At 42.5% G+C, this 24,373-nt stretch overlaps 1 protein-coding gene across 1 annotated transcript in view; it reads left to right on the top strand.

Annotated features, from left to right (window-relative positions):
• LOC148501814 (RNA polymerase II-associated protein 1-like) overlaps positions 1–20,226 on the top strand; it is a 75,778-nt gene extending 55,552 nt beyond the window's left edge. Inside the window, 11 exon segments of the mRNA XM_088449936.1 lie at positions 5,718–5,900; positions 6,414–6,495; positions 6,497–6,616; positions 7,687–7,796; positions 8,531–8,726; positions 11,738–11,887; positions 14,429–14,571; positions 16,577–17,381; positions 18,333–18,509; positions 19,406–19,462; positions 19,908–20,226. Coding sequence (XP_088306062.1) covers positions 5,718–5,900; positions 6,414–6,495; positions 6,497–6,616; positions 7,687–7,796; positions 8,531–8,726; positions 11,738–11,887; positions 14,429–14,571; positions 16,577–17,381; positions 18,333–18,509; positions 19,406–19,462; positions 19,908–20,054 — 2,170 coding nt within the window. The 3' untranslated portion in view covers positions 20,055–20,226.
• The last annotated feature ends 4,147 nt before the right edge of the window (positions 20,227–24,373 follow it).

The raw sequence follows: 24,373 nt of genomic DNA, 5'->3' as shown, positions 1-24,373 counted from the left end.
CGCCGTAGGCGCGCGCCCTGAAAAGTGGGTGGGGCCTAGTTGCAAGGGGTGTGGTCTAATTTTAAATGCCATGCCTGCAAGCCACTCCCCCCATTTTCTCAAGATGGGGGCATGCCCACCGCTCCAGGAGCTGATAGCCATGCCCCTCCAGTCCCTCTCTCCAGTGTATAAGCACAGTGAGCATGTGAATGCGCATTTTCTTACCTGTATGATTCTCTGCAATGAGGAACCTCTGAAGAAATTGATCCTCCCTGGACAGGCAGTGTCTTGAGTCAGTATTCACTATTCATGCAGGAGATCACATGGTCCAGATGCCGCCTGTTAGCGTAGTAATAAAGCCAATGTCATCAACATGCAACAGAGGTTCAACCAGATAATACATAGTAACAGAAGTTTTGGGGCAGGACAAAGTGGGGATTTCCCATATCAAACTTTTTTTTATTAATAAAATATATTTGCTCATTTGGTACCATCTGTATCTCCCCAGCACCATCATCCTGCGCCTTCCCAGCACAATTATTCTGCGTCTCCCCAGTGGCATTCTCCTGCCCTAGCACAGAATAGCCCCCCTTTCTAACACACAGATCATCTCCCCTTAGCACAGAATAGCCCATCTCCCCCACACACAAGTCATCTTCCCTTAGCACAGACTATCCCCACTCCCCACCTACAGATCATTATCATATTCCCTTAGCAAATAATATCACCCTTTCCCACAGACAGATCATCTCCCCATAGTACAGCAGATCCCCCTCCCTCACAGACAGATCATCTCCCCCTAGAGCAGCAGATCCCTCCTACACAGACAGATCATCTCCCCCTAGTACAGCAGATCCCCCCTCCCTCACAGACAGATCTTCCTCCACTAGAGCAGCAGATCCCTCCTCCCACAGATTACAAGCGGCCCCACAGGCCAATCCGCCCCTTGCTACCACATAGCCTCGCATACACACTGCCCCCATTGCCTCACACATACACTGCCCCATAGCCTCACACACACACACTGCCCCCATAGCCTCACACATACACTGCCCCCATAGCCTCACACACACACTGCCCCATAGCCTCACACACACACACTGCCCCCATAGCCTCACACATACACTGCCCCCATAGCCTCACACACACACTGCCCCATAGCCTCACACACATACACTGCCCCATAGCCTCTTACACACACACTGCCCCCATAGCCTCTTACACACACACTGCCCCCATAGCCTCTTACACACACACTGCCCCCATAGCCTCACACGCATACACTGCCCCCATAGCTTCACACGCATACACTGCCCCCATAGCCTCACATATACACTGCCCCATAGCCTCACACACATACACTACCCCCATAGCCTCACACATGCACTGTTCCCATAGCCTCACACACACACACTACCCCCATAGCCTCACACATGCACTGTCCCCATAGCCGTGCACGCATACTGTGCCCATAGTCTCATGCATTCACTGCCACATAACCTCACACACACTGCCCCCATAGCCTCACATACACATACGTACACTGGCGGAGAAAGGAGGGTGTCAACCAGACCATACATCTATAGATCTTTTGAAAAATTACCTAAGCAAGGACATTCCGGACCCTCAGCCCCCACACACCTAGAAGTGAAGAGGTTAGGCAAGTGAACCCTTTCCCTGCAGGATGATACATTTCCCCACCACAAGGTGGCACTGAATGGGTTAAGGCCCATGAAGGGGCATTATGGTCCCAGGAAACTCCATACAGGGGCCACCCTAAACCATGCAGAAGGTGCACCTCCCCCTAATACTAACAAGCTGTAGTCATTTAACCCCTGCCCCCCCTCCCTTCCTTAACAAAGCTTTAGGAGAGGTGAGAGGCACAGGGGGAAGGTGTGATGCACCTCCACACCTATACACCATACACTGAATGGTGTATCAGGTAAGTGATTTATGGCTAATCCAAGTAAAAATTTGGGAGTAACCACCTGTCCATATCCCAGGGGCCTGTGCCCTTTGCCAACACACACAAGGCACCTCTTATCCCTGGGGACCCTAACTCAAGAACCTCTTCCTGCAGCTGCTCCAGCCTTTGTGTCTTGCTTGCGCTGTTCTATGTGGTGGCTCACCTGCTCGCAGCAGCAGCAGCAGCCCAGCCCACAATGCAGTGGAGGAGGATGCAGGCCACTGCTGGGCTGGGAGCAGCAGGATGGGCTGGGAGCAAAAAAAAGAATCCCCCCAGCCCTGTTTGACTCCACTCCTGGCTTCCCCTGCCTGAGTCTCCCAGGCAGCCAGCCCCGATTGTTTCCTCTTCACTCTGTCTCCTTCCGAGGCTGTGAAGTTACAGTTTAACTTCACAGTCTGGGGAGGGGAAAGAGTGGAGAGGAGTCAATCGAGCCGGCCGGTGGGTGGGTGGGTGGGCTGGCTGGCTGGCAGGTATGGCATCCCCCCACCCTCCTCTATGACTTACTTGCGCCACCGCCAGACGCAGACCTGTTCCTCCTCCGTGGTGCCTGGCATGAGAGGAGGAGCATGAGAGAGGCGGGCTGCTTCATTAGATGTAACAGGCAGCCGACGGGCTGCCTGTCATTCAAACATAAGCAGGGACAGGCTGTGACGTGATTCAGGGGGTGGGGCCACAGATTACAAGTGGCCCCACAGACCAATCGGCCCACCGGGGTTTATCCCGCTGAATATAACGGCCAATCCGCCCCTGCCCCAGGGTGCCGCGGCACACAATTTGGGAACCACTGGCAATAAGGATTTATTGAATACATTAATGCAAAAAGAAAATCCAATGTAACTCGTTGCAGGCTATCAGATCTTGTTTTTTATTTTGTCTAACTGCAGGGAAAACTGGTTGTTATATGTTACAACACAACAATGCTCTATATGCCATCATATTAAGTATCATTAGTAGTAGTATTATGTGGCAGAGTAATCTGGGATTTGTAGTTGCTCAGACAACAGCAGGTTTCTTCTCTCTGATCTTTCAAAAGCTGAGACCTAGAGAAACCCGGTGTTATACCCCACAGTGCCTACATTGTAAACAGATGATGAAATAATAAAAAAAAAATAATAATATAAAGGAATAAATCTTATATTGCAGATTTTACCCACACTCCCTAAATTGTGAGTGTGGGTAATACACTATTACTATGCGCATTATATATGCTCTTGAAGTATTGTCTGCTCTTTAAATAATTTAATGAAAATCTGTCAAAATATACGGACAGCCTCTTGTGGAAGGCCTAACTGGAAGGCCGGTGTGGAAAAGAGGACGACTATGCAGCAGAAAGTTTTTGAGGTTTTCTTTATTTTTAATTTTTTTTTTAATAGAATATATTCCTGTATTACGCCCCTTTGCTGCAGACCATAAGGGCTTTGTTTAATATGTAATGCTTGATAATGTTATTCTATGTTGGGCCACATAAACTGCTCTTCTGTTTATACACAAAGTATAGTTACTCTTTCGTAATTTTTAGTTTTTCATTATAATTATTTAGATGTAGGACTTTATTCTCAAAAATCAAACCTTGGCCTATTTCCAATCACAACACTATGCAATCACGTCCATACAAGATCTGTCAGAAAATGACTGGTTTAACAAGTTAGACCCATCATTTCTTAGACCGGACCAAACGTCTAACATGATCTCTCATTTCTACTCACTAGTACGCTCACCTTGCTTCTCCAAACCACATCGCACAGGCATATCGACATGGCAGGAACAATTTCCACATCTCCAAATTTCAGATATTATAAAAATTTTATCCTATTCACTGAATATCCTACCGGCAACCAGATATAGGGGCCTATTCATCAACACTAAAATAACGTATTTAAGGACATTTTCCTTAAATAACGTTATTTTGGTATTCATGAACAGACTTAACACAGGAGATATCACAGATATCTCCTTGCTAAGTCCCCCTGCGTTAATTTCCACACTCCCCATACATTAGTATGGGGATGTGGAAATTATGGTATTCATCAAATTCCGAAAATTATAAATTTTCGGAATTTGATGCTGTTACTATTCGCCACTGTGAGGTGGCGAATAGCAGAATCCACTAACCTGTATCAGCGTGTGCAGGTCCCCCGACGAGTCCCTCCGGCGCTCTGCTCCGTCCTCAGGCTCCGGAGGCTGGTCTGTCATGTGTGCTCCCCAGCAGAGCACAAGAAAGTTTAGAAAAAGAAAAAAAAAATTTTTTTTTTCTAATCTGTCATGTGGTCTGCAGGGAAACCACATGACAGACCAGCAGGACAGAGCCAGAGGCTGCTGCGCGGACAGGTAAGTCGGGGGGGGGGGGGGTGGGGGGGGTTATGAAACTTACCGCATCTGTTGGCAGTGCTGCGCATGCGCTGGCTTTACAGATGTAACAGCGCATGCGCAGCACTGTTTCCAGACGCGATAAGGTAGTGTAGGCAGGGAAAAGTATCTATTTCCCGAAAAGCTGTCATCGCAAAAATGACAGCTTTTCGGAATAGATACTTATGGAGAGGTGGAATGATGAATTCCACCTATAATTAGCTAGAACTCCATGAGAGTTCTAAAGCTAATTATCTCCATTGAATTTTTACGTTTAATGAATAGGCCCCATAGAGAAATGATATACAAAATATTTTATAGGGGATATGTTTCCCCCTCTCGGGCGGGTGTGGTGGGATTGTCGGACTCCTCCTCTTGTCCTAAATGTGGCCATTCTCCCGCTACACTTTTCCACTGCCTCTGTCTCCATATCCAGTCATCCTGGTCACAGATCACACAATATATAATTCTCCATTTTACCCAATCGTTTATACTAACCCCTCAATGGGCGGTTCTGGCATTTTTAGGATGTGACCATCATCCACCTCTAGAAAACAGGAAAATCCTCACCATAATATCCAATGTGGCCCGCAAGAGTATCCTGCAGCAATGGATAACCCCAATCCCACCTTCTTTTAAACTGTTTGAGGAGAAGCTGTATTTCATTTTTAAATTGGACTGGATGGAGGCTTCTCTTCAGAAAGATCTTCGAGTTAAAAGGTTTTTCATTGTATGGGAGAGATACATAGCCTCCCAATCTAGCGATATTAGAAATACGATATCTAGATGTTTTAATTCAACACAATGGCTACAGTCGCATACTGCCTATGCTGATGCCCGGCCCTAGACATGAAGCGCACGCCTTTCCATCTTATTCTTGATGGGTGACTGGCTGTTGGGGGTTGCAGTGCCCCCCTGTGCTCCGGTTCTACTGCTTCCCCTAACATTTGCTCCCCTCCTCCCCATTACTCTTTCTCTTGGTACTTTCTCCCCATACTTTTAAGAATGATTCACTTCTATCTCATCATCTTCCTTTCTTTTAAAAAAATAAAAATAAATAAAATATGAGACTTCTCTATTCTTGGAGTTCACATCACTGAATCCAAGTCCAAAGTCTACGCCCGCCCTATCTGATTGTTCAATGTTATTTGGTAATATCGAGTTGAAACTAACATTTCCCTGTGGACTCCTCAATATATTACAATACAAATTAACAAACGTCGGTTCAATTAGGACTCACTTATTGTGATTTATGTATTGTCTATTGTTATGTCAACTTTTGTTTTGCCATCAAAACTATGTAAACTGTTATTATGTACACTTTGAATACATGTTTGTATTTTAATCTCTGTCTCAATAAAAAAAATATTGAGAAAAAAAAAAGGTATAGGACTTTAAACAAAAAAAAATCATTTTTTACTTACAGTGACCTGTACCCTGTCCTTGTGGGAATACTACAGTCGCTGCCCACGCTGATTGCCTCTTGTGGAGAAGGAAGTGGTTCCCCTGCAGGTCTCTCCGTCCAGCGAGCATCTGCTGTGATCACTCTGCTTAGTCATGTGACTCAGACTGCGGGCTGCACTGCAGAGCTAGAGGCCCAGCTCCACAGGTACCGTAATAAGGATTGTCTTATTATAATACACAGTATCCACAGCTGTGTGACATCTGTGACTGTTACAGTCAGCAAACCTAGTTTTTAAAACTAACATCAAATCTAGATCTGTGTCGCCAAAATGGAAGTTGAGATATTGATGGAAACACAATACAACACACCAAACTGATGATTAGAAAAAGTGTTAATTGTCCAGATAAAACCAGCAAAGAGATTCCGCAGCTGATGGTGTACTAATTCTGCAACAGTGCAGCACCGACTTCTAGAAAGGGGAAGATCTGCAAAGGGGGTGTGAAAAGAAAAAAGCTCCTTACAGTTAAAATGAAGACATTTACCGTATGTAAAACAAGATATTGCAGGAGGCCATATAAATTAATAATATGTAAATAATTCTGTGGATTTTATTACTAAAAATCTAAATACATCAGAAAACATTCTTAATTTGCACAACACCATGTAGTATTGATGGTTGATTCCTACTAGTGATTGCCCCTCTTGTGTGGTTTACAGCGCTCCTGTAGACACTGAGCCTCAGGTTCCCCCACCTCCGGTCTCGTTGGCTAATGTCGTTGGACTGCTGCCACTAGTGGAAGGGATCCCTGAGGAGATGTCTAAGAGAGGTTTCACATTCCAGGACCTGGGGCCTTCTCCTGCCTCTCACCACTACATCCATTAACTTTCTGGCGTCTTATTACCGAGCTGCCAGCCATCAGGTGAGCTTAAAGAATTTTTCTTGTTGTGAATTCACTTTCAGGTTTTTTTTATGCCATTACAGTAAATTTCTTAAATGACAGACAAATACAGATTTGTTCTTTTTAGTTATTATTTTTGATCCGTAAGACGGCGTGTTAATATATGCAGTCGAGGCATGATGAAACAGGGAAAGCAACACGTTTAACTGTGCCAGACTCTCTGTCCTAAAGCTGGGTACACATCTATAGAATTATTGGGCCAGTCACCCGATATCGGCTGATCCGCCCAAAGCTTGTCTAGGTGTGTATGCAGGAGCATTAGCCAATCCCCCGATCCGTTGAAGACCATGCACACTGAGGTAGAGATAGCTTGCTGTGTACGGGGGTCACACTGATCGGATAAACGCTCCGTGGATCGTACCATTTATCTGATCTGCCAAGTGATCAACCTTTTTTCTTATTGTTTATATGTCTATTCAGAAAATGGGCAGTTTGTGTTTGTTCAGCAGAGCAATGGTGCAACTTGTCTCACCCATTTTTATTGGTATCCCATTTTGTGGCTATGCTCATTGTACTTTGGAACAGTTTCCTATCTGACAGGCTTTATAATTGCAAATACACATAGAAATGATGTGTTCCCATATGGTAGAACAAACTTTAATAGAAATGAAAGTATAATCTTTATCTGTTATCGTTTTGTGTATTACCTTACCAGGGAGTCAGTGTAGGACAGGACAGAGAGAGTGTGTAATGTAGCTGTACTGTCCCATTGTAAGTTATATGGAGAGCTGGGAAAAGCACAATCCTTCTTCTTCTTTTTTTTTTTTTTTTTTTTTAATAAATGAAAATGCAACTTTACCAATTTCCTGGTGACAGATTTCAGCAGAAACCGACATCCACTTATTTTAATAGCAGAATACAGTATAACCTATTGTTTAGCTGCAGTTTTCTTTGTCATTTGCGGAGGAAACTGTACTGTACAGTATTTTGAGCTGCCACTTAATAGTGAGGACTTCCCTGGCTTGATGTATTGGGACGCCTGCAATCACAGGTCTTCAGCAGTACGACGACCATGTTTTCTCTCTCTGTAGCCCTCGCTGAATGCTGTATTATGTAATGAGGAAGTGGAGAGCCTGACAGACAGTGTACTGCTGCCGTTCCTGCACCATACAGCTGTACAGTCTATGTGGGACTTGCTCAGGTATAACTTCCCCGTGCTTGGTTTATATTAATTTGTAACATACGGCAAGATAGTCAGTGTTCACCTCTTGTGTCCTCCCCCTATACACACAACACAGAAAGAGTAAAGGTGGGTACACACTTGTGTGACTGGCAATGTTGCCGATGTGCAGGGACAACCCTGTACATCACATGATCGCCGGGACACACTGCAGCTATTATTGTAGGACGTAAAAATCACTTGTTCATAAACTTGTACGGAGCCGCATGCGATATCACCAGGTTAGATGTTCAGCACTTGAAACCTGCCGCCATATGTGACCGCGGCAGCGCGGAAATCGTTCATACACACCGCACGATTTGTCGTTCCAATTAGGCCAAATCAGAACATCGCTCCAGTGTGTACTCGACAATAGCTACATTAGAAACGTACTATAGAAGTAGATACAGTACTCTTGACTACTTGTTAGTGATGTGGAGCAAGTAAGCAGAGCCTGATCACAGATCATTAGAGACAGATAGATATCAGTGTTTTCTGATGATTCAAATAGTCAGAAAAATGTATTCATAAAACATCCAGTTTTCAAGATTTGTTTTTGTGAATGTTTAAATGTATATTTCTAGCGTCATTTTTCACTGGCACCATTTTTGTGAATTCCCCTCCTGTGTTTTTACCTGCTGTCACAGTACAGATGTGTCTTTACATAATATCATGTTCACCATCGGATTCTTCCTGTCCAAATCCTGTGCCAGCAGATCCTGCTCTGCAGTGTGTAATCCGCTTTCCTGCTCCCCGCTGCCCGAGTCTGTGCACAGTATTGTGACTTTGGGCTGTGCAGGAGGGAAACCTTCGCTCAGCCTGCCTGGCAACAATTCTCCTTTCCCCACCTTGACCGCTGTGCTGAACCTTATCTGTAACATCAGTAACATCCACAAGGGGCTGGTCAGCAAGGTGAGTTCTGCAGCTGCACAGGTGGGAATGATGAGTCTTCTATTGCAGAAAACATGAAGATGAAATATTTGACATAGACTACTGTACAGGAGGTATTAAATAAAAATTAATGGACAAAGCAGCATGTAGACTACATGAAACTGTATTATGATGACATTATATGATAAAAAGTTCAAGCAAAATAGTAAAGTATAGTAGTACGTCTAAAAATGTACTCAAACATTGACAATAGCAGGGAGAACATTAGAATACAAATCTATCAAGCTAAAAAAAAAAATGTAACCTTCAGAGAATGAATATTAGCATGAGGTATACTAGCATAAATTTAAATATGTATGAAGAGGTAGAAAAAGAAAAATATCCCAAAAACAAAAGTTTGGTTGGTGAAAAAAAATCCCAGAATCAGACTCTGCATTGCTCAATATGTACTTACCACGAGATAAATAGTTTCTGAAACGGAATGTAGTTAATAGACTGGCGGTCAATATCCCGACAATGAAAGCCAGACGGGGGACTTAAGATAGGCGTTGCAATACCAATGCATATCTTAATCCTGACGGCGGAATACAGAAGGACGCCGGATTGATCAAGGTAATTCCGGGTGTCTTAGCACTTAGCTGCCGGAGGAGGGGGGTGTTAGGTTTAGGGAGCGTAACGGGGTTAGGGTTTGGTTTTGGGGGGGTGGGGGGGCGATTAGGGTTAGGCACCCCTAAAATGGAGGGATAAGGTTAAGCCCCCCTGGCGGGAGGTTAGGGTTAGGCACCACTAAGGGAGTGTTAGGGGGGAGAGGGGTAGGAATAGGGTACTTACCTACCCTGCCGGTATTTCATACCCATTCCCTCTGAAACAAGAAACACAAAATTGTCTTTTAAAGCCATTCTGATTGTGAGAGAGGGAGACTGAGACGCCTGTTTGGGAGAAATCCTTTATCAGGGGGCTAAAAAGGGGAAGAAAAGATGGCGTTTAGAAGAACAAAACGGCTCTGGATATAGATGTCACCAGTATAAATAATTTGGCTATTCCCTGGTAACATGGCTTAGAGAAACCCTGCTTTATGTCCTCTTCTCAAGAAGCACTGCGCTCCGGCCATGCCTGCTCCAAATGTTACGGGGAAGTGGGCAACAAGGTAGCACTTCATGGAGGGGGTTCAGCGCTACCGAGACACACGGCGCTCACGCGTTGTGTACCGTGACTTGTAACGCACGGAGTAAAGATATATGTGGACACATCCGTACATTGCAAAAATCAATAATCGCATGAATAATGTGATAACCAACATAGATCCATCAGAGGAAACATGCTCACAGTTCATAAATACATGTACTGAGCAGGATTCCTATTAATATTAGATTATTGAAAACTAACAATTGTAATAAAATGCGAACGCTTGCGAAAAGCGAAGTTATTAGCAGATAAACCTAAAACTGTCAATGAACAACTACAAGTACTATTATTAGTAAATTGTTATATATTATAAAACCTCCTGATCCACCTGGGCAGGCCTGTCCTCTTCCTTCAGTGTTCCCAAATAATTAGGCCACACTCATGCTGTTAACTGGTACTATTGAGTGAATGCATTATTAAGCAGACATATATGCACGCAGTGGTACGTTTAGGTTAATTTGGTTAACATCAGTCACCATTTAATGATACATTTTGATGCTCAACTAAGTCATTTAGTATAATTATAATAATAGAAATAAGGCTTAAAAATATGCACCATTATAAGGTGGATTTATTTGCACCATATTTTTATATATCATTTTGTGAATTGGATGGTCATACATTTCCTTCCACATAAATATTATTTATTCCCCTGCATATTTGTACCTATATTTGTACCTATTGACATGATTGTAGTCTGCTTCCATAATTGATTTAGTAATAAACTCCAATAAGTGTAGTGGAAGAGCGCCCCTAGTGGCAGAACTGTCATGCATCTCCCAGACGTTGGATGCCTGCAGTTCTGTTTTTGGATAGCGTTTGTGTGGGTATCTCCACTACCACTATGGGGCTGATTTAGAGTTGGCACAGTTACATTTGTATATTGTAATTATGTGTTATGCTCATGCCAGTATTTTTAGCCGCACATATCAGATGGTTGTGGGGCATTGCTCCAAACGGATTGTCAGGGGTGTCCGCAAGTGATGTAGATAGGGCGATTAGACTCACTTTAGCTGCACAATGTTTGCTGTTTCTATGTTTTGGTTCCCATGTAACATTTGGAAACAAAGTGTAAAATACACACCTACACAAGCCAGGTGCAAAATATGTGCATGGAACATAAACAGCACACATCTGTGCACTAGACTCCAGATTGTTATTTAAAATTTTAAATGTATAATAACCTATTGTTTTAATACCATCTAAAGAGAAATTCTATGGAGATGAACATTTCAGGAATCTGATGCATGTTATTAAAAGAGAAAAAAATACAATGTTGACAGCACAGTGACATGGTGGTTAGCATTGCTGCTTCATAACATTAGGGCTATGGATTTGATAACGACCAGGGTCCTGTCTGTGTGGAGTTTGGATGTTTTGCATGGGTTTCCTCTCGGAACTCTGGTGTCCACCCACAATCCACATACATGTTTGCTGTTTAATTGGCTTCTGATTAAACATTGGTTTGTGTATTTGTGAGGTACAGAATTTAGGGGTCTATGTACTAAGCCTTGGGGGGAGAGAGAAAGTGGATGGAGATAAAGTACCAACCAATCAGCTCCTAACTAATTTTTTAAACACCGCCTGTAAAATTACAGTTAGGAGTTGATTGGTTGGTACTTTATCTCCATCCATTTTATCTTTTGCCAAGGCTTAGTACATAGATCCCTCAGCCTTGGAGAGAGAGAGGCTGGGCCTGATGTGAATGATAGAAAATTCTCTGTACAGCACTATGGCGGGTTATAAACAATAATAAATAAGAACTAGAAGAAATGATATCCTGAAGCAGGGAAGGTGATCATGTAGTGTTATAGTATAAACATGTCTGTCCTCTGCTTTTTGTGTAGTTCTCCTTTATTGTGGAATACAAAGGTCTTCAAAATTACTTACTGAAGGTTTGTGAATGTCCATCTCCCCCGGCGACTTCATCTTCCAGCTGGCTTCTGCGACACGAGTATCACTTTCAGTATTTTGTGTTATCTCTGGTATATAAACTGGTAAATGACTGAATTATTTTATTATATCCTGAATTTTTTTATGTACGCAATTACCTGTGTCTCATCTTACTATTCTGTTGCTTGTCCCAGTTTTTTCTGCTTATTCTATAAGATGGCATGGCAGCATTACCGATGTGTTCCCAATGATATTTCTTTATTCGGGTTATGGGGACTTAGATTCTTTCCATATGAACAGTGAAAGATGTTCTGCTATAAAACTAGCGCTGACTCACCAGGCCATAAAGGGGGCTGATATCCTCACATATGGAATTGTGGGTAGAAAAAATGCAAATCTCTTTATAGCTTAGCTAGAGCTAAAGTCTCTATTTAACAGTGCATTTATAATCATAAGGAAAAAACAGCAAAATATAGTGCGCCTCACTCAATTAAACTGGAGTGGCAGCTCTGAAGGGAATATTACCAATTCCCTCTATGCAAAATATGCAACAAATATTTTTTTATAGTTCCAGGGAGCCTGTACTGCAGCAAGTAGTTAGTAAAAAGACATATTTGTCACTCACAATTCCATCGCAATCGTTGAGAATAGTTTATTATCCTCAAATGCATAGAACACAATAGCAATAAAGTTATAAAGGATATATCTTAGGTAATAAAAGCCCTAGTTTACCAATAGTAACATAATATATTTGTAGTATCTATAGGGATTAGCGCTGGTTTATCTACACAGCAAGTAGTAACAAGCGTGTATCTCACCCCAGCAACACTGGTCTCCCGACTGGAGGCATACGCGGTAACCCAGACTCAGCTCCTGCTGTTTGAAGAGCTGTTAGGTATTCCCAGGGCTCTTGCAATGTAAGATAGCAGTGTGACGTGTGTGTCTCACCCCGGCGTCCCCGGTCTAACGCCCGGAGTCATGCACAGTCACTTCATCAGACTCTGCTCCTACTGTCCGGAGAGCTGACTGTAATGGTGCATACACACGGTCAGATTTTTCCTTCAGATATGAACGATAACTATTTAAAGATCGTTCAGTCGTTCATATCTGAAGGAAAATCTGACATATCTGACATGCCTGAACGATGGACGATCTACAATGCGCGTTCCCGTTTGTCAGATAACGATATCTGACATCTGATGTGTTTGCAGTCAGACTTGGACGATTCCATTCATTTTTTAATGCAGTCAAAAATCGTTCAAATCGTTCATCTGACAAATCTGACCATGTGTATGCTCCATAAGATGTCTCAAGGCTCTTTCAGCATATACAGCGGTGCACATGTAATGCGCCGGACTCTCCCGCTAGTCTTGGATCGTTATAACAGTCACCAGTCACAGAATAAAGCAGGACTTGCTGTCGGTGAATGTGGAGCTTGGTCTGCTATTTAGCAATTATTACGGCAGAAAATACCCTCCTCCCTTGACGCGTTTCTCTTTCTCAGAAAGTTTCCTCAGAAGGAATTTATTTCTAATCATAGATATTGGCCAAACAGCATGGACATTGTGGAAATACGTCTTTATTACTGATCCCAAAAGATGTTTTATAGCATATAAACTGGCAATGATTTATACGAACATTTTTCTAGTATTCAAGAATTTTTTTGTGGGTTTAAAAAAATAAAATACAGTATTCTATATGCAAAAGGCCAACATGGTTGGGGTGTAGTGCTTGTTATAGTAACAAACTAATGTCACAGATGCGTTAGGACGCTTCATATATAATATTACCCATGTTTCTGTCACTTCACTGTAAGGTGGAAATATTTATCTCACCTATTACATTATGGGCCTGATGAAGAGATGGACGCAATGCCGATGTTTTACGCAGTGGAGCGATTATCGGTTGTCTGCTAATTGCGTATACATCAAATTTCAGTTTCAATGCTTCTCGCAGTGAGAATTTATTCACAATCTGATTGACTGCAAGGGATTGCTTGAGGGCAGCAATGGGGAGGTGGGGACCCAAGCGCAGGCACATCGCAACAGTTTTCGGGCGTGTTTCTGTCTGCCACTGGGATCCCGTATGCATTGAAAATGGCTCCGGCGTCTTAGTACCTGTGGCCATTCCGTGCGACCATGGTTACTCTGAAGTCCGATAATCGACTGATCTGTGACTGAGCTGCAGCTTTGTAGGCAGTCGCTTGGATTTGGGAAGCCGCCAGTGGGCGTCTCAATACAAATCCCATATCCCACATTTGCATATTTTCGCGCACGCGCTACGTATAAATTTGCAGCGGCTTTAGCATCCCTCCCTGAATCAGGCCCTGTGTTTCCTGGGGTCAGCATGCAGAGCTGTATCTGTCATCCTGTGACATAGAAGGAATTCTTATAACTGCTGGTGACTTATTGCGCAGTATATATGAAAACTGCATTGTACAAATGTAAACGTTACCGTTACACAAAACTCTAGTCACCTGAAACTATGCGGTTATAGTAACACAGGCAGTTACACCATAGCTGCACTAATGTTTGCCATGAAGAGATAATATTGTGTGAGGATAACTGTTTTTCTTTGGGAAAAGAGAACACATTTCACATAACTTTATCTTCATTTTTTCCTGGTTTTTTATTCATCTCATGTAGGTAATGATGTGTCCAGAGCATTCCCAGCATGCATCACTCTGCCACTCTGCCTCCCTGACCTTACTGAGCAGACTCTTGCCTGGCAGTGAGCATTTGGCTCATAAAATTATTTCTACATTTACTTTCAATCCCGATTTTATGCTGTAAGTCCTTGCTCTGTATTGTTGGTTTATCACTTTATCTTGTTGTGCTATCCAAGTACATGTAAACACTCTTGTAAATAATATCTATATGAACACTCAGGAGCCTATATTATCAAGCCCATTTTTTATAATATTTTGCAGAAACTGTAGTCTTTGCATATTTTTATGTATTCCCACGATGTACTAATAGCCTAATGGGGCCCATACACCAACAATCGACCAGATTCTATGCTTTGGCGATTTTGTTTAAAAAAAAAATAAAAAAATCTGCAAAATCTCACATAGGAAATCCTCGATTCGCAGATTCCAACCCAAAAATCATCGGAATCGGCAAATTGAGGCTTTCCGACATGTTGAATTTTGCCGATCATCAACAAATCGGGGAATTAGGCAACTGATGTATGGTCCCCCCTAATGCAGGAGATTTTTGTTAATTAGTGCTGCAAACCGCAGTCCCCATTTTTATCTGTTATTACTATAGTCTGACCTTATGGCGTAAACTGCTTTATGCCTAAGGAAGGATTTTCGCAGGAGAGGGATCTTTACTATCCCTCTCCCACAGCATCTGTCCGGCTTCCTGATCTAACACTGTGCGCATGCCTAGTGTCCGTTTCTGTGGAGGAGTCTTTCACAAATGTGGAAGACTCCTGCAATATGCCGGGGATGTAACTCGCATGTGCAGCGGTCATCGCTAGCGCTGTCCCTGCAGGTTACAGTTAGTACATAGCCAGTGCATTTTTGTCAAATTTTTGTCGTGAGACGGACTGTTAATAATCGCGGCACTGCCACGATTAGTAATAAATAGGTCCCCTTGTTCTGATATCATCATTGCTTATTGTAATTAAGTTCTAATGTCTTTACCTCAGTATTAGGAAACCTTAAAGCTGCATACACACACAACGATTTTACCAACGATTTTATGAACGATTTTGTGAACGATTATCTGTCAGATTTTTTTAAAGTGTAATGAACGATTTTTTTGAACTACAAACGATTTTTGCATATTAACTTAGTGAAAATCGTTGAGTTGACAATTCTGACTGAACTACAAACGTGAACACGCATGAACGATAATCGTTCAATCGTTTGACTCAGAAAGTAAACTATTTTTTCAAACGATTATCGTTAAACGATATTGTTTAACGAAAATCGTTCAAAAAATCGTTGTGTGTATGCAGCTTTAGTATTAAATGAGAATCACACAGCAATGCTGTAATTACTATGGCTATTAGAAATCCTCTCTGGTTTGCATGACCTGTATGAAAGCACTTGGCTTGAGGCTTGAAATGGTCATAGAACTCACCAAGGACTTTCAATACATTCAAATTTACAGTAGGCGGTACGTTATCCCATATATAATGTCAGATTCCTGTCAACTACTTATAAAAGATGTAACTTTTTTATTTTATTTTTATGATAAAATTAGATGCACTTTCAGTCCCTTGTTAGGCTTCTTTTTCATCACATTTTATCAATGTCATTAGTGTTATAATTATGTGCAAAATGTATACAAAACACCTAAGCTCTGTTTTTTGCGTTAAATTGTAGCTTTAATTCAGTTTTTGTTAATATTTTTTTTTACTGGTAAGATATTGTGTTGTGAAGGAATAAAGAATATCTTAACCTTAAATAACATCTTATTGGCAGCTCTAACTCAAGAAGCTCCATTATATAATGTTACCTTTTAGAGTAAAGCGATTTCCACAGGGACACTTTTTATTTAAGGTCGCGTTATCTGTTGAATAACCATTAACAATCATTACATCATCAATTCTATGTTGTTTTGATGTATAACACTAATTTCTTTTTAATAGCCTAGTTTTGATACAGCACACACTGTTCAGAAAAGTATTTTGAAACTTAGCTTTCCTTATTTCATGATATCATTCTGTGATTTCACGTGTGCTAGTGTTGAGAAACATTTGAACTGTTGACGTATTTGAGTGGTGACTTGTACTACAAAAGTGAGATTGATTTTAATGGGTTACTTGTCTCATTTTCACAGCGAGGGAAGTGCGGGTGGTCCCCAAGCAGCTGATTTCTCCGACAAGTTACACATTACATCTGAAGCCAAACCAACACCCCCTGGCTCAGCCGCTTTGGCGTCTGTTTCTCCAAGCCGTGGGGTTCTGCTAGAAGAAGCCTTCAAAGATCTACCTGCCATCCGGGCCTGCTACTTGGCTTACTTTGCCTACATGGCACAAGCCCTCAATCAATCTAAGTTTGTATATCACGAGAGGACTTGTTTTATCCAGTCTGCTATGCTACCTGAAGCCAAAGGCCCAGTTCTGCCATCTGATTGGCCATTCCTTCCATTAATCAACCTCTACAATAAAGTAACCAATGCAGAGACAAAGGGAAGTATTGTAAACACTCTTCCCCCTGACCTGGTGAACACTGTGGTTCGGAACTTGCAGTGGATCGTTCTTCTGGAGACTTGGCGGCCGGACTCCTTGCAGAGTATCCCCACGGCTGCAAAGCTGACCCGTTTGGCCTGTGTATTTCTTACAGGCTGTGACCTGTTTTTAGAAGGATGCGTTCATGCGTACGCCGCTGCTCTTGTGGTTCTTTACTGTCAGCCCAAATACATGGAATCTCTAAAGCTTGATGTTCCTCTGTCTGGACTTGCTTCTTTCTATGACTTCTACATGGACCTTATGGAGCAGTTTGAGGGAGTTTCGTTTGGAGACCCATTATTTGGGACGTTTGTACTTCTCCCATTACAGAGGCGTTTTAGCGTCCAACTGAAGCTGGTTGTATTTGGAGAACACGTGAGCAGTCTGAGGTCCCTATGTGTTCCCCTAAGAGAGGTAATGATCAATAACACTTTTCATATGTAAATCACACATTAGATCTCCATGTAAGCAGCACCTGTCTGTTCATATATGCCAAAGTTGTGCTTGGGAATGATATGCTAACATGTCATTTTAGCAGTCTCTGCCTTTGCTAATGGGGACGGTCATACAGCTAATAAAGCAGAAGTTATGTTCCGCTGGGCTGATTGGGGATTGTGAGACTGGTACACTTTTGGAGTTTGTATTATCAAAATTTAGGCACAGATGTGTCCTCGCCCATCTTTGCTGAAGTCGTGTCAAACAGCCCCTCTCGTAACGCCTGCTCCCGTGAGACTCTGCTAGCGCCAGGCGTCTTTTATGCATCTTTTTTGCTGAGAATGCGTCTAAGTCACAATGCGATGTGACTAGAACGCACCTGGAGACACCGCTCATTAATTTTATATGTGACACTTGTATATCTGTGTGCGACGGAGTCTGTCAATCATCATGCAAAGTGCTACAATGCAGCGGCCACAGCTTTTATCCACAGCAAGTTCCATTTACAGGCTCTGGTGCACACGGATATACAAGTGTCACATATCAAATTAACCAGCACGTTTTCCTGGTGCGTCCTAGTTGCATCGCATTGTGCCTTAGACGCAATTAGGGTTATAAAAGCCGTAAAAAAAAATAAAATACACCCGCAGCTTGCAGAGTTGCACAGGACCTGGCGGCTCACACGCAGGACAGGCATTGCGCTGCATGGCGTATTGAGGCTAGATGAAAGACACATCTGTATAGTATGTAATACCCATTTTTGGCTTTCAAAGGCCTGAATGGCTGTATATGTATAGATCTTTTTATACCATGAGCTGTGATCTAACTATGGTTTGTGTCATGTGGCTGCTCCAGTCACTATAATCTAGACTGGATAGTTTTTGTCTGTTATATTTGGGTCACATGTAAGTTTTTTCTTTCTCCTCTCAGTTTCCCATCCCGCTTACACTGTACACAGCCCCTCCTGAAGATAACGTGAAGCTCCTGCGCCTCTATTTCCGCACGTTAGTAACGGGAGCCCTGCGTCAGACCTGGTGCCCCGTTCTCTATGTCGTGGCTGTGGCTCATGTCAACGGCTTCATCTTCTCACAAGACCGTGTGGCTCAGGTAGGAGACTGGCAATAAAGTGACTGGCTCTAATGCAGTGGTGGGCAATAAGCCACCCACCAGCTGCTGTGGGACTACACATCCCAGCTTGCCCTGTCACAGTTTTGCTATCAGGACATGCTAAAACTGAAGCAGGGCATGCTGGCATGTGTAGTTCAATAGCAGCTGGAGGGCCACTTAGCGCCCACCGCTGCTCGAATGCATTGATCTGCCACATGATCCAGAGCTGTGTCCAATATACAGGCAAATTGAGGCACAAAAAAAAGAACTTGTAGCATCGTACATCGGAACCATGCACAAAACATACATGATTGATATGGACATAAGCAGGGACTTTAAAAGTGAATCTCCTCCTGTCCCCTCTATCGTTGCGATGATGCTTTCTACCTAGCCACCCCCTCTTGTGCAGAGCTCGGAGTAGCTTGCCTCCCCCTCCCTGCGTCATACAGCTTATTCATCACCCCAGGAAAATTACGTTTTAACTCTGTGATTTCCCGATCTCGCTATGTGGCCACAATAAAGCGGTGGCACTATGTAATGTGGTCAGATGCACTAGAATGCTCCACATGTTCTGTCCTCCTGTGAAGGCATGATTTCCTCAGGGACCAATAGGGATGGATGCATTTTTTAAGGACATTTCCAAATGGAAACTTCCCATGTGCACATGACACCTAGTTACACATATGACATAATACACAGCTATCGGATTACATGGTACGAATAACAACCAATTGCGTCTGCTTTGCACGATATCTGATGTATAAACTTCATATGATTTGATAAGTCTTAAAGTGTTGGTGCAATTATGGAGTATATGAACTGAGTTTAAGGTTATACAGGACTTTTATTAATGGTTCAGCCACTTGCTAGCTTGACGTGGCTTTGTCGTCTTGTAGGAAGCGGATGCTGCAAGAATGAGCATGCTCCGGAAGACTTGTCTCCTGGTGGATGAGGTATGTCCCTGACCGTACATATCCCAGTGCTCTGTTCAGCAGCTCAAAGACTTCATTTAATGATTACCCGTTGGTACAGCCTAGAGCAATTATCAGTGTCATGCATCTTTTCTCTAAGCTGGTACTATATTCTTTCCCTGTTATGGAGAATACCACATGTCATGTTGCATTGTAGAATTTGACATTTCCAGGAACAATTGATAGACTTGTCTGTAGTGTTTATGCTTTTTTATGATTAATATAAAGGTTAGAATTGAACTTGTAACCTGGAAAACATATTGCTGTTCCCAAAGACCTATATATCTGCTTCGGTTTTCTGCATTATCAAAGTTATATTATGTCTAATATGCGTTTCCACTCCAGACATTTGGTAGGACCATCTTTAAGTGACGGAATTTACTTCTTTTGGTCACATCTGATCTTTTATTCCATCTTAACTTCCTAGGGTTTGAGGAAACATCTCCTGTACTTTAAACAACCATCCAGTGACAGTCTGGTGGGCTTCGAGTTATATGACGTGCTCCCACCTCTCAGGCAAAAGTATCTGCAAAAGGTGACAGAAAAGCAACATCAGACAGGAGGCGCAACTTAACAAATCAGCAACCAATATCTACTGTAGGACATCTGCAGCTTCTTGCTAAGTTCTCAGGCACTAAGTGCTGAAGACAAGAAATTTTCATTTAACCAATGAAGTTATTATAATGTAAAGCTGCATCCAACGAGCTGACCACAATTTTTTAATGTCATTTTTTGCTAGGGGCCAGGACCATTGAGAGCATTATTCAAGTCACACGTTTCTGCTGTATTCCTTTAAATATGTCCTATGTGCTGAAACACATCTCAGCCACCTGTAGTGACTCACTGAGGTGCCGGCTCAACAGCATTGCATGAAAATAATCCACCGGACCTCAACAGCCGCTAGTATAAATACTGAAGAATACCTCTCACCTACACCAATACAGCCAACCATTTTGTTGGGTGAGTTCATATTCATGAGAATTCACCAGGAAGCAGAGATATCGCTGAGGCACTGAGGTAGCCATTTTGTTGGGATCTTTAGTAAGTGCAGTGGTTCGTACTGTATTGTCAACTACATTCTCTTAATGGTTCATCCTAGAAATGTAATGCCTGTGGAGGGGAGGTTGACAATAAGTACAGGAAACTCTGGTCAGTAAATAAGTGTGTGTAGTAATTTGATGTAAGACGGAAATATTCAATGACAAAAAATATTCCCTAGGTTGTACTAGATTTTAGCTCTTTAGTCTGTGACATAAAACTTTTGTTAGGGCACAAAATAAATGTACATGTACTTTAGGAGCTATGTGAAGGAAATGTATCTGCAAAGTCAGATTAATGGCTCTCTAGTGGAAGGTGGGGGTATGGTTTTGTGGTATTTACCATTCAAGCACTGTATTACATGGTGACTGACCATTTTTAGTGGCTGTTGATGTATAGAATTGCTTACCCTTTCTCATGCATAGTCCTTGTGATATTTTCTTGTAGGCAGCAAATATATTTTTGCGCCAAATATTAATGTAAATTAAAAATATATTTTTACATGGTTTGTCCTTTATTATTTATTTCTCTCCTGGATCAGAGCTTTTATTGCAGTATAGGCTTGATTGAGAGAAAATTTAAGAACAAAAGCCGTTATAACTGGCCAAAAATTAAATGCTTATCATTGTATTTTCTGTACTGGGGAACCAACTATAAGAGAAATTGGTAATTAGATATAACAAGCGTAAGGGTGGGGGGGATCTAAGATGTAAACAAAATTACTCTCATTTTGGGGGTACACTACATTTTAATTCCAGATCAGGATGTGGCATGTGGTCTTGAGCCCTACTGGTGCAATATATATTTAAATATATATTTATACTTCCCCCTCTTGGTCTAGTGCCTCTTCCAAGCTGAAATTGGGTCCAGGAAGAGGCGATAGTCAGAACCAGGGGCTCAAGTCCTTCAGCGACTACAGCCGGAGCTCTTTGAGCTTGGCTATAGTCTTTACCTCCTGGTACTCACATACTCTCTGACTTCATTCAAATACATTTGGGGCAATGAGGAGGAGCCCCAACCCCTACCTGGGGAATAAGCGTACACTGGCCCATCCACAGTGCACCCTTCCCCTGGTGTAGTGGCCTGCATCTGAATGAGCAAGCCCTGAGATGTCCACTTTCTGCATCTCTGCATGCTGTAACACCGCTGGTGATTCTTGATGCACCACCATCGCGTGCACGCTCGACACTTGCACCAGCCCTATGGCAGATGCAGGTTCTCCATCTGAACATGGTCTTTGTGGTTGCGGTTCTGAGCATGCAGCCGCTTTCACTAACATTAGCCATAAGACAGACTATTTTGCGTTCTCTTCAGGTCACCGCCCAGGAGCGCCCATCACTTTGCCTCCCCATATCTGATACCATCTGTCCAGATCGCAACTGCTTCTTTGTGCAGACACTCCGTCTAACGCATACGCCGTAGGGTTTTCAGGACTTTTCGCACATGCACAGTGTACATCGGCATTGTCTGTGACTTGTGTGCACCCGCTGAGTAAGGCCCAGTACGTTAATTGGTGATTACAAAAATGAAAGGACATTCTGCTGTATCCACTCTACAAGCGTTAGTTGGGGGATTATTCACCACATCTAAAAGGGAGTCTGTACATTTTGCATTGCCAAAAAAATGCTTCTATAAAGTCTGCAGTTGGTCATAGTGCAAGGAAAGGAGATGTGTCCTCATGGTAATGAATATTTTAGTGGCATCCAACTGGCACTAAATCTGGGGATGCGGCTCTCAGAATGCTGGTGCCGGAATCCCAACACTTGTCAGAATCCCTATGCCGGCATCCCGAAGGTAAGTAGCGGGATTGGGTGGGGAGGGCTAGCGTTAGAGGTTATACACTAGGGGGAGGGTTAGGGGTAGGATCTAGGAAGAGGGTTAGGGTTAGATTTAGGGTGCTGGGAGGCGGAGGTTATGGTAGGTAGAGGGGGTGGGTTAGAATTCTCACTGACAAGCATTGGTATACTAACCCTGTCTGAGATTCTGACCGCTGGCATCCCGTACCCATCCCCTAAATCTGCCCCCAAGGAAAGTGTATGTCTATTCTGACCAATGTAAAAAAAAAAAAAACATTTATGTGAGTGATACAGAAGTTTTTTTTTTCTTTAAACTGGATGAGCTACCTAGGTCTGCAACTCTATATAACCTTGGGGTGGGTATGATATCCCGGCTGAGTATTTTCCCTACCCTAACCCACCCTTTTGGGTGCCTAACCATAACCCTCCCCCCCTAGTTCCTGAACTTAACCTCCTCGCACACGCTAAACCTAACCTCCCCCCTAGTGCCTAAACCTAACCTCCCCCCCCCCCCCCCAACCTAATCCTCCCTCCCCATTGCCTAACCCTCCCCCTAGTGCCAAACCCTGCTAGTTAACGCTACCCTCCCCGTGCACCCCCTGATACTTACCTTCGGGATGCCGATGGTCGGGATACTGGTGATTAGATTCCTAAATGATAGATAGATAGATAGCAATGGTGAAATGCAGGTAAAATGTGATTTACAACCTTAATGGACTAATCATGTTACTTGTTATAGAGCTGTTAGTTATCAACAATATCTGTTAATATGCCTACTGACTGTGTAGTGTAAGCTTAATTTAACCTAAATGATAGATTATAATTAGATAGCAAAGGCAAAATGCATGGAGAATGTGATTTTTCACCTCAGTATGCTGACTATGTGACTTGCTTACGTCATAAACAGCCTTTGTGATGTCACTCAGCTTTGGTAGAAAGGTCACCATTTTGTAGAGAACTGTCAGTTATCAACTGTATCTGCTGATATAACATCTCACAATGTACAGTAAGGTATGTTGACTTTAATCTAAATGTTATATATGAATATAATGTTAGATAGATAAATTATCAACTATATCTGCTGATATGACATCTCACAACAGGGGAGTAATTAGGTATTTGAAGGCCCCGTAGCATAATGGCCCCTATGTACCACCCAATAGTAAAAAATGTATATAACATATGTAACTTTGATAAGGAAGATGGGCCCCTCTAAACTCTGGGCCCCAAAGCAGCTGCACCTCTTGCACATATGGTAGTTATGCCCATGTCTCACAATGTAAGGTATACTTGTTTTAACCTAAATGTTATATATGAAAATGATAGATGGATAGATAGAAAGCATTGTTAAATGCAGGAAGGATTTGATTTATAACAATAGGCTAATCATGACTTGCTATAAAACTGGTAGTTATTGTGTGGATTTGTTGATATGCCTACTGACTGTGTAGTGTTAGTTTATTTTAACCTTAATGATAGATTGATAGATAGATGGACAGATATATAGATAGATAGATACTATAGATAGATATCAATGCTAAAATGCAGGTAGGATGTAATATATAATCTTAATAGGCTGGTTGTGACTTGCTATAGAACCGTCAGTTATCAACTCTAACTGCATTATGGTGAACCTGTGCCCACTGTAGGCTCCGTTTTCTGTTCTTATTGTAGCTGACAGGATCAGATCGCAGTGCGTTCTTAGCTGTTGTAGCCCATCCACTTCTACATTTGATGTGGTGGTCTTTCAGAGATGCTCTTCTGTATACCACTTATGTAATACATGGTTATTTTAATTACTGTCACTTTCTTGTCCACTTGAAGTCTGAACATTACCCTCTAACCTTTCTCTTTAGCAAGGCATTTTTGAAACACGGAACTGCTGCTATCTGGATATTTTTAATTTTGTGCACCAATCTCTCTAAACTCTAGATACTGTTATGCATGAAAATTTCAGGAAATGAGCACTCTCTGAGATATTTAACCCACCCCGTCAGGCATTGACAATCATTCTACAGCCAAAGTCACTCAGATCAAATTTCTTCTTCCATTCTAGTAT

This window comes from Taudactylus pleione, unplaced genomic scaffold (genome assembly GCF_031769625.1).
Source record: "Taudactylus pleione unplaced genomic scaffold, aTauple2 ptg000501l, whole genome shotgun sequence".
Classification (NCBI taxonomy): Eukaryota; Metazoa; Chordata; class Amphibia; order Anura; family Myobatrachidae; genus Taudactylus; species Taudactylus pleione.
This window is presented reverse-complemented; position numbering and strand designations above follow the sequence as displayed.